This window comes from Lates calcarifer, linkage group LG23 (genome assembly GCF_001640805.2).
Source record: "Lates calcarifer isolate ASB-BC8 linkage group LG23, TLL_Latcal_v3, whole genome shotgun sequence".
Classification (NCBI taxonomy): domain Eukaryota; kingdom Metazoa; phylum Chordata; class Actinopteri; family Centropomidae; genus Lates; species Lates calcarifer.
Genome location: NC_066855.1, coordinates 14,273,103 through 14,284,668, shown reverse-complemented (window position 1 = coordinate 14,284,668; position 11,566 = coordinate 14,273,103). Strand labels below are relative to the sequence as shown.

General features: G+C 40.9%; 2 protein-coding genes across 2 annotated transcripts in view; both read left to right on the top strand.

The window, feature by feature from the left end:
• Positions 1 to 11,566, top strand: part of LOC108886867 (serine/threonine-protein kinase WNK4-like) — a 74,359-nt gene that overhangs the window by 28,502 nt on the left and 34,291 nt on the right. The window contains 2 exon segments of the mRNA XM_051066250.1: positions 4,798 to 5,509; positions 5,740 to 6,405. Coding sequence (XP_050922207.1) covers positions 5,773 to 6,405 — 633 coding nt within the window. The 5' untranslated portion in view covers positions 4,798 to 5,509; positions 5,740 to 5,772.
• On the top strand, positions 222 to 4,429 carry vps25 (vacuolar protein sorting 25 homolog). Its single transcript, XM_018681954.1, has 6 exons — positions 222 to 327; positions 1,811 to 1,956; positions 2,306 to 2,359; positions 2,488 to 2,576; positions 2,911 to 2,986; positions 3,579 to 4,429. The coding sequence occupies exons 1-6, from the start codon at positions 281 to 283 to the stop codon at positions 3,689 to 3,691; spliced, it is 525 nt and encodes a 174-aa protein (XP_018537470.1). The 5' UTR covers positions 222 to 280; the 3' UTR covers positions 3,692 to 4,429.

Below are 11,566 nucleotides of genomic sequence, written 5' to 3'. Positions count from 1 at the left end.
GTATTTAAGAACGCTCCACCGATGATTTTGCATGTAATTGATATAAACCATCTGTGTGATATTTATCTTTTTATGAATTTAATGTTACCATTTAACGTATAAAACATTTTTATTAATTTGTTTTTTTATTCATTGTATTCGGGGTTTTTTTTTTTTTTTTTTTTTTTTTTAAATGTCTATACATATTTTATGATTTATGTTCTGTGTAGTTAGTCGGAACTATTTGAGAGGGTGGACTCGCTTCCGGAAGCTGTCAGCTGTGAACACCGTATTAACTGCAATGAGTTTTGAGTGGCCCTGGCAGTACAATTTCCCACCGTTTTTTACGTGAGTCAGCCTTTCTTAACCATGTCTTAAAAGCATTAATTCGTTTTGCCCACTAGCCTCCGTTGTTTATTTGTTATTGAATCGAAGTGTGTTGATTTGCGAGCTAGCATCATGTTAGCCGGCTAAGTGGCTAAACGAAACAGCTAGGGAAGTGGATTTGACACCTACTGGTTTTCTAAAGTTTATCTGACATTTTTTTGTCGGTTTCATTCAGTGACTTATTAAGACTGTTCATCGTGCAAATATTTAAAACACATCAACACTTTAATGGTTCACTGTGCTGCTGTGTGTAAGAATTATCTGTTAGCTGTAGCTAGCTGCTTGATAGCCAGCTCTGCCTCAATCTCAGCTGTTGGCTACCAAAACACGTTAATAAAACTTACATGGTCATCAACTATTAACCAGTGTTACAGTCAGTACTGTGACTCGTCTGATTCTGTGACATGATGTGGAATTTCAGCCATGTTCTGCTACTTAAAATGTTTTGTTTTTATCATGATGACACGCTATATTTAGATGGCCATTAACAAAGTTGATTACCCTCGACAGATCCATAGATAGGTAGTGTCACAACACCACCAACACAATCAAGGAGTAAAACACATTAACACACATTAAATTGTGGGGTGGGTTTAATTACAAGAACAACCTTAGCATGTTTCCTGATTGCTGAATTATCTGCTGTAAACCTCAGTGGAAAATAGGAAATCTCAGTGCTGAAATTCCTGTAAAACATAATTAACATAGATATGGCATGTACATACAAGGAACATAATCATTCCCCGTGCACTGATACAGAGTATTAACTGTGCTTTTGTGCTGTACTGTATCGGTCATTTTAAGTTGCTATGACCATGCAACAAAGACACTGATGGTGAGTGTTATTCTAAGAAAATCACTGATAAAATGTGATGTCTGTGTTAACTTTTATCTCCTGTGGTCCTCTTTCTTCAGGAATGCTGATTATTTCATGAAATCTGTTATAAGATAAATGAACAGGACTCAAAAAGAAGATGACGTAGTAGCCCTTCATTTGCACTATTTCGTTGCTGCTGTGTTGTCAGTAACTTATTGTCCTGATCAGCCTCCTCTGACATAAAGAAACTTTTACTTTACTTTCTGTGTTTGTGGCCTGGGGCTGTTTTTCATGGTTTGGGCCTGGCACCTTAGTATGCACCCATATGTGATTTTCCAACATCTCATTCAAAAACATGGACATTAACGCAATGCTATATCAACCTCCAGTTCTCTGGGAAGACTTTCTTTAAGACTTTAGACCCTGACTACATGTGTTACTTTATTCTGAAAGGCTCACACAAAAAGAAGAAAATCAAAAGTGGCGTAAAATGGACTTAATGTCATCAATCATGCACTAAATTCATAGATGAACTGAATCTTGCCTGGTGTATGCGGTGCTGTTGATGTGCTGTTTCCCCTTAGGTAACTGTGCTTTACATCTTTTGCTCATCTCTTTATGAACCAGGTTACAGCCCAATGTTGACACGAGACAGAAACAGCTGGCAGCATGGTGCTCCCTGGCTCTGTCGTACTGCCGGCATCACAAGCTCTACACCCTGGACGTCATGGAGGCTCAGGAAAGCCCCGTGTTCAACAACAAAAAGATAGAACGTATCCTTACACCTAACACTGCCTTATACACCCTCAGATTAATAGTCTCTCTCACTGTGTTTACCTAGAGTGTTTAATTTGGATTGGGAGTCAAGGGTTTATAGGCTGCCTCCTTTATGGGGATATAAAATTACACTTCACCCAGAGGATATTAACGTTGACACACATTACAATCAGGGGAGGTTTTAAATGCTTTCTACTACAGTACCACCTCACATGCTGCTCTCTTCCTCTGCAGTAACCTGTATTAAATTTAATTTGTGTCACTTTATGTTGAGATTTTTTTTGATTTTTGGTGAGCATACACTACTATTATCTTTACTATTATCAGCCCTTAACTGAATTCCAGGAAAACTGTCAATGGAAGCAATTCAAGTTGTGTTTGAGGAACTGAGGAAAAAAGGTAAATTTTGTTCTGTCAAGATGACTCTGCGGTGTGGAGATGATAAATTCTTATCTCATTGTCTCACTGTGACTTAATTTTAGTAGTATAAAAGTTTTTTGTCATCATTATTTTGGCTGTGACCTCAGGCAACCTCGAATGGTTGGACAAAAACAAGTCCCGATGTTTAGTCATGTGGAGACGACCGGAGGAATGGGGCAAGTTAATATACCAGTGGGTGAGTCATCAAACTAAAGAGATGTACTGTACTGTCTGTGAAACTGTGCATTCTTTTCATTTGTGGAGCTGATTAAGGATGAATGGAAGAAAATGTTCTTTCAAGCAATAAATAAGACGTAAATATGGAATCAGTGTACGTTGCTGCTGTCAGGTCATGCCGTTCAGTATTACTATATTATGGTGCTATTGAAGCCTCAAAGATATTTACTTGCTAATTTGCAAACAGTGTATGACCAGAAGAAACAGCTGACATTTATTACAGTTATTTAAATAACTGTGATGGTGGTTATTTTCTCAGAGAGTGACCCTTATTCTGTTTTCTGACATTTTAGGTTTCCAAAAACGGGATGGTCAACTCTGTGTTTACACTTTATGAGTTGTCCAACGGTGATGACACAGAAGGTGAAGGTATGATACCATTAAAATGCTAAAATGAATCAGCATCAATACGCTTTTATCAGGCTGGTTGATTTTGTATTTGAATATAATCACTTAGGAGTAAGCAAATATCAATATAAAATTAAATCCACACAGAATCAATGATATCTATTAATTGTCAAAAGTAGAAAATGGATTTTATTAATGTGAATAATGTTCTACTTCTTGTGTGTTTCCTCTGTTTTATTTATTTTTTTATTCCCAGTGGTGCAATGTAATTAAGTACATGTACTCAAGTAGTGTAATAATGTTGAGGTACTCTGCTACATAATAGAGAGAAAAAGGATAAGAAACATTGGCACTTTTTACTCCATTACAGCTATTTGTCATTTATTAATTTGATCTTTGTTACTTTTCAAATTAATATTTTACATACAAAACATATGTGGAGCCTGTAAAGTATGATGCTGCACTTTACTATTAAACTTACCAGTCATGTATAAAGTGCCTAAAATTGGTCATTACAGCATTCGGCAACAAGATTCTGTAACTCTCTAAAAAGTGTGTCTCTGCACAATAAATGCTTTATATTTGTACTGTGACCTGCACTTTATTTTCCCAGAGTTCCATGGTCTAGAAGACTGGATGCTCCTTCGCTCATTGCAGGCTTTACAAGCAGAAGGGAAAGCGGAGATCATCACCATGGATGACGGCAAGGGCGTCAAGTTCTTTTGAAACGGTGCTGGGATCACACACACACTGTCTGGGAGCCCTCATACTGTACCTTACAGGCATATTTTTAAGGTTTAGCCATTTAAGGCTACACAAGGTGCACCTCAGTGCCCAGCCCAGAGGATGCTGGTCCAGTAAATGTTGTTGCCTTTCGGTTCGCCCAGTTTCAAAGCCTTTTCTTATTGGAAAAGAACCAATATCATTTATAAGTGTTTAGGGAAAAGAGCATTTGAGGTGGCATTGTGTTGTCACAGGCAACATTTGTTGCCATTTAAACATGCAATCTATCAGGGGACTAAATACTATCATGTCTGAAAACTTTAGGGGAAAATCTCTCCCCACCAGCTGTAACTTTACTCTCTATTGTAAATAAAACTAGTTTTATGCACATTTTCCCTGTTAACAAATTCACATGGTATAATTAGCTCTGGACCATTGCTTGGCTGTTGTTCCTCTGTTCCAACCAGACCTCTCAAAGAAATCCCAGAACGCAACACCAGAGGGACTTTTTATTTTGAGAATAAATGCTTCCAGAAGAGGAACTCCAGAGAGACTTGGACCGCCAATCCTGGCTCAACTCAGCTGAGTGTAATAATAGTGGACTTCATGTACAGATTACTGTCATCCTATTATTGTGCAGTAGCTACTGTGACACTCTTGTTATCCACTCTCTCCCTCTCTCTGTCTATAGTCAACTTCTTTTTTCATATCCTGTAGGAGAATAAATTAGAAATTTGCTAAGTTTGTTTCTTCTGTGTTTCTCCAAATGTTTTAACTTTACTTTTTTACCCCAAATCTTCTCCACACAGTCACAAATTATCTTAGAGACTGTGTGGAAAAAACATGAATGAAAAGGATAACAGCGCCTCATGCTGTGCAGACGTGCAGATTCAAACCACAGTGATGGAGATGTACTCTACTTTCTGCCCTGCAGCTGTACAGGAACGAAGGCACGGTCCACTCGCATCATGTGCCGCTGTGTCCCAGTCTGTGGGGATGATACAGCTCCAGGGAATCCTGTGTGAGTTCACTGATAACACGCAGTGTGCGCTCTGGTGGAACAGGTGGGGCCCAGTGTGGCCTTGGCTGATAAAGGTGTCCAGTTTCAGCAGCAGTAGGCATCACGTCTCCAACGGTATGGCTCCCCCTGCAGGTCAGGCCCACTTACTACACCCCCCCCCGTCATCTCCTTCATTCAGGTCAATCAAATGTCGACAGATTCAGAGAAACTGCCAGAGAAATGTTTGTATCTCAGTTCATAGAAACGTGAGAGATTGACGTCTTAATCAGCGAGGTTCCAAATAGACAAGAGGACATCCTGTTCTCCTGCTGCTTTTGCACACAAGATCTGAGCAGTAGATGGACGTTGGCACATGTTCAGCCAATCAATACAAGGAAAAAACAAAATAAAAAAAAAACAACCTCTCTGAAACCCTTCCCTTGTTTTACAGTTTTACAGTGTTTTAAAATCTTTTCGGACACCACTTATCCATGTCAAATAATACAATGAAATCCGTTGTAATGAAATGTTGTGGTTTTACAGAGAATTAGTTTGCAAACACTCCACAAGTCAGACTGTAATTACTCCCTCTGGATCGCCCTGTTAGCGCGTCAAAAGCTGCGAGGGGCGGAGTTGGTGAGCGCGCACTGGGAGCGCACAGGCTCTGTTGATATAGGCAGCGCCGTCCTTTCAGCGGAGGTTATGGCTGAGGACTTTGTAAAGAGAAGAGAGAAGAAGAGGACAACGGGGATTATTTGATAGGAACAATGCGTTAATGTGCGTTTATGAGAGATATATTTTTTACACAGCGACTGTGATGAGTAAGTATTTTTCTTTTTATTGGTTTAGAAACTTAAAAGACATTTGTCTGTTTATTGCTACAGGTGAGCACAGCTCAAATGTTGTACTCACTTTTTAGTTTAATCTTGGTTTGTCAGTCATGTAACAGACCTGTTATTTTGTAGTCAGCTTTTGTGTAAAGCCGCTGACTTCACTGAAACCATGGAAAGGTAACGGTGCTCTGTTGTCCTAATGTCATTTCCACATTTAGGCTCTAAATCAAGAAGGCGTTGAACCTGCTACAATGTCACATGCACAGGTTGAGATACCAGGACGCGGTTTCCCAGGCCTCTCTGTGGATATGACCGACGACTGTTTATCCCGGGTGCCATCCGTGCTGAGGACGCACGGTTTGGGCGCGCGGAGAAACTCATACGGGCTGCAGAAAATTAGTATGGACATCGATTCGCCTCTGTACAACGGCGCCCTCTCCAAAGCCCTGTCCTGGTCAGCCGAGAATATCCTCACGCTGCCCGAGTCCAGAGCAGAGGACGAGAAAACTGACGATTCCCCGCCGTCTCCGTCTCCAGTTTCCAGCCCGGGGACCAGCTCCAACACTCCTCCGTGCAGCCAGGAGCCAGACGCCGGTGCCCTCACCGGTAACTGGGATCCCGTCCCGAGAACCGGCGCTCAGGACGCCAGCTCGGACTCCGAAAATGAACTTCAAAATAAACAGCACAAGATCCTGTCTCGCATCACGTTTGATACCCAGTGGGAGCAGGAGGAGAAAGAAGACGTGGAGACCAAAGCGGTGGCAACCTCACCTGATGGAAGATACCTCAAATTCAACATAGAGATCGGAAGGGGGTCTTTCAAGACGGTCTATAAAGGCCTGGACACAGAGACAACAGTGGAGGTGGCATGGTGTGAGCTACAGGTAGGAGTCCCTTTTTTAATATTTCACTTTAGACCAATATTTTAAGATGGAAAAGTCATATGCAGTTGTATTTTTTATTTTATCAATTATTTAAATTCTGATAAAAGCAGTGATAAATTTAGTTTTGATTTGTCTGGTCATATAAAGTTAGTTCACTTTCTGTACACCTCAACACCAAAACTGCAGTGATTCAGCCAAAGTTTACACTGCATACATCTCCCTCTCTATTCCCCAGCAACAAACCTCAAAGCTCAGGTAAATAGGTTGATACTTCCCCTGCTGTCCTCCCTGACTCAGCTCTTCAATTCCCCCTCCCTCCAGCCATCAGGGTTGATGTGAAGCAGCTAATCTTACTGCATATTATTCCTTGTTGACCTTGAGTTGGGCTGTGCCAGGCCTGCGCACGGCAACCCAGGTCATCCTGTCAGCAGTCAGCTCCCAACTGAACCACTCTGCCCGCCATGATCCCCTCTAATCTCTGTTTTCATTATCAACCGGTGACACCAAGGCCAGCTCTCCTGAGTGTCTCACGTGCAAACCGAGAACAACCGAGAGGCAGCTGTACCGTCAGTATTTGTGTGTGCTTTGAAATGTTTCCATCCCATGATATAGGAACTGTGAGATCGTGTTCAGCCAGGTGATCCAGACTTGCAGGGTGTTTATGCTCACGTGTGACATGTAAACATCAGAAGTAAGACAGACCAATTACTGTTTAGCTCTACCTGTTGATGAAGAGGTAGTCTGCTGTAAAACTGTAGCGGTGTCAGTACTTTTTTTTATGTCAGTGTTTGGCATGGAGACACCAAACAGCCTGGGTAACAGCTGCCACTTCTCTTGCTTACATAGAGTCATAGCACAGCAGAGGATTTAAAGATTTAAGTTAAGTCCAGCGTTAACATTCGCTGTTGTGTGTGACGCGCAAAGGTATCAGTGTCTGGCACAAGACCTTTAAACTTCAAACTAAGCCCCGTGCCACTGACACAGAACTACATAACCTACTGGCAACAATCTTAAAGCTAATGGAAGTTGTTTCAAGATTTAGCTGCATATGAAAGCACCATCACCCGTTGCTTAATAATAAAAGATGCACAGAGGTGGGCTTTGTCTTACGTTTGAGGAAGCGCTAGAGCGCAGACAGTCAGGGATTATGCAGGGTGAGGTGAAGTTGCCCCCAAGGCTCAAGCTGCAGCACCAGCAGGTGGGGGGCTTCTGCCTCAAGAGCCCACCTGTTAGATCACACAACAGGTGTCTGTTAGGAGGAGGTAGAAGCACAGTCAACCCCCTCTGACAGGCACAGATGTCCCTTCACCTGCACTGTTACAAAACAGTAATAGATGTCTGACCCCCTCGAGTCAAACGCAAGCAGGGGTTCATCAGCATTTGTGGTTTGGACTTTTAAAACACACCCCTGCTTTGAACTTTTCTGGAATGAAAAGTGCGACATGTTAATGTTGCAGCTCTGTGGCCATATTGGAAACACGCATGCTATTTCATCTCTTTACTTGAGACATGAGCCCAGTTAAGCCCCTTAATCGCTCCTAATAAGCTTAAAGGTGGCCATTGTTGATATGGTTACTGTTGTGATAAGTTAACCTCAAAGAGACGGGACTTAGCTGCAGCAGCATTTCTTAACCAGAATCACCACCCGTCCTCCACATGTGCCCCCGACTGCTTAAATGAACACAAAAGCTGGCTGTTGGTGGCTAAACACAATCGCTCCTGTAATGTTGATGGAGCAGCAGTTGAAGGTGCGTCATTACAAATCAGGTAGAAATGCCTTAAGCTGTTTTAACTATGTATTACAAAGCCTGAGCTGTAATCTGCAGGCAGTTGAGATCAGCCTTTTCACAAAGTGAGCAAAGTTCAACATCCCTTTTACCTGTTTCCCACTTATACAGACCATCATTTGAATCAGTCATAATTGCCACTGGGACGCTCAAAGGTATTCTCCTGTGTACAGTATTTTGTCAGAGTTACATTGAGCACAGGTCTGTCTGGGCGGTGTCCACAGGAACCTTTTGTTCTAGCACATAAAAAGTAAACAATACATTTGGATTCTTCCATGACATGCAACACCATAGCTCATCCTGGACAGTATAAAATACCAGGCAGAGCTCACGTCACTGCTCATAAACCGACCAAATGTTTATATAAGACTTTTAATGCTGTAGAAATATTAGTTCATTTATCTCAACTAATATTGATGATTGTTTCTGTGCTCTTTGGCTTTGCAAAATCTATCTAAATCAGATTCTTAACCTCTGCATCCCTCTCTGTTTTCCCTTATCTAGAGCACTGTACATATGCCTAATCAATGCAGACAGCATAAACAATTATCTGAAATTTCTTGGCTGACAGAACACTGCACTTTAGATAAACTCTACAAGATAATTTTTTAAAAACAAACTAATGTCTAATGTCTAATCATCGCAAAAGCTACTTTCCCTTTCAAGTTCATCTGCCTGTTCTCAAGTTTTCATTTGTTTTTGTCATTCTTCATAGCTGTATAAACAAAATGTAGATTTTCATTCACAAACAATATGTGTTTTACAGTGATTAAGAATTTGAAGATAGAGACTCTCCTAAATTTAACTTTAGCTATAAAGACGTGGCTGTAAGTTTAGAGCTGCCTGGTCTGGTGGTGTTGCTAAAAGAAGCAGGGCAAAAAAACTTCCCAGGTGGCAGCTACCTAGCAACCCTTCCCCCCACAGGTCCACAGGTGCAATATAGGCCAACATAGACTGAGCTCTGAAGGAAATGTAGAGGTGATAAAAAATGGATGAGCCATTTCATGGTCCGCTTCTACTCCCATTCATCTCCTGCTGTGGAGGTAAAAGAGTTTATAACCTGCTGTATCTCTGCTGTCGTATGTCATTGTTATGGCTGCATGCACAAAACATTCAAACAAATATGAAATGCCCATCATCAGTCATTGCATGGTCCTGGCCCCTTTAAAAGGCACTGGTTGCACAATACTTGGTCTTATTCAAGGGTAGTAGTTTCCAGCAGTTTCCTCCAGCCTGCAGCAGACACTGTTATACTCTCATGTTTCATTTTTAAAACCTAAACGAACACACAGTCTGTATTCATGCTCTATATAAAAAGCTTCACTATGCTCTACTTAAACTACCATGGCCACCTGTATTTTTATCATTATCAGTGTCTGATGAGGGCCATGTTTAATGCAAGAAAGGCTTGAGTGCATTTAAAAATACTACAGCACCCACAACCAATTAGCCAGTTCTCTTGATGCATAAATACAGACTGAGAGACAGTTTTTCTGCTGATTAATGACATACCAAGTTGTAAAGTTGGTGCACTCCTTGTGTGGTCACGGTTTTTGTAGATGGTCACAAACTTTTTTTTTTTTTTTTTTTTTTTGAGGACTTTTTTGGCTAATGAGAACATTTTATTGTGGTAACACTTTCCTGAAACACATAAAATCAGTACACTCTGTCTCCTGGAGATTCTGCACGTAGTGTGGGCTATTATTACTCATTTGTTCATTGGTGCTGTTAGGTGTAAATAGATAGCTGCAGCGCACATGAGGTTGGCACACACACTTTTAACTGCAGAATCAAGTATACCATACATACAGTATCTGCTTAAACTATTACTGAATATTCAAATAGAGGCAACAGCAACAAGTATCGAAGGATCACTTACATGATGCAAACCAGATGTAGTAAAAGTAATGTTCAGTGTTGTTAGTAGGGCTTGGTATCATATATTTTTTGGTAACAACTGAAATGTCTTTAGCAGTTAGTGTCAAACACTGAAAATTGGCAATGAATTTATTTAACTGCAGAGGTCCCTAATTCAAGTCATATTGTTACACTTTTAGATTGTATCTTACTCAGGTATTGTTCATGGGACTGCTTGTGTTTAGACAACAATTAAAAGAATACTTTGACACTTTGGGAATTCGCTTATTCACCTTCTTGCCAAGACATTTCCACCTCTCTTATGTGTGTTAAAAAAAAGAAGATGATTTTGTAAAAAATCATGCTTGTAAAAAATTCAAAGTTCATTTTTTTATTCTGTTCAAAAATGTATCATTTTTGGCATTGATGCTGAAACTGTATTAGCACTAGTATCCAATCCAACAATTTTGATAATTTAACCTTTAGTTACAGGTACAAATCAAGCACTTTTTCTAAATGTTCCCCCTGAGCTCTGGGAACTTATGACGAACATTTTCACAATTTTCTGACATTTTATAGATTGATTGAGTAAAATAGTTCACAGTTTAATCGATAATAATTTAGTTGCAGCCCTCACCTGTTTATTTAAAAAGTCATTGGTCTCAAGGAACCAGAGTTATCTAAGGACAAAAGGAAGGAGGTGGAGTTGTGGTGGGGGTGGAAGATTTACATCACCCCTGCTGTAGTAAGAGTTGGAACCATTACTGTAGCAGTGAAAGTGGCTCATGGGGTAGAAAGAGCTGGAAGTTGCACTATTAGCTCCAGAGTTTTAAAGCTCATACCTAATAGCACCAGATCAAATTAAATCTGTAAAACTTTATGAAGGTCTTGCCACTGGGTCTGCACAGTTTGTATTTTGTCTTATGAGGTTAAACAATAAAGCATAAATCAGGTTTTGGCACCAGTCCTAGATTTCTGTTGCCTCTCTCGCTCTAGCCAGTCTGGGCCTCATACAAGCCTGGCTGTGTAACCTTTATCTGAATGTGGCTAGTGTTCAGTGACATAACACAAGCTGTGGGCTTCCTATCAGTTTGACTGTAGCCAACATCAACACTGTCTTTCCTCGCCGGGCTCACGGTGGAGCGAGATCCAGCTTATCAGAGCTTTCCAATGTTCTCTGAGGAGAAAGTGAAGGAGGCCCACAATGATAGCCTACATTTACACATGGCAGCACGTCACTTTGACGTGAAGAATGTTTGTTTGTTTGCATTAGCCCTGCACAGTCCTGAAAGGAAGGCCACACTGTGTCACCTATAAAACATGTACTGTACTAAATGTGCATTCATTTTGTGATTGCCCTGCAAGATATAGCTTGTCTGTATCAAACAGCACGCACTCAGATACTAGATAACAGTGTCGCATTGGCTGCTGTTGATAGTATATTAGTGTCTTTTTAGGGTGGATACTGCAGGTGCAAGCTGGGGCAGCACGGTGGCTCTGTGTTCTGGGCCCTGGGG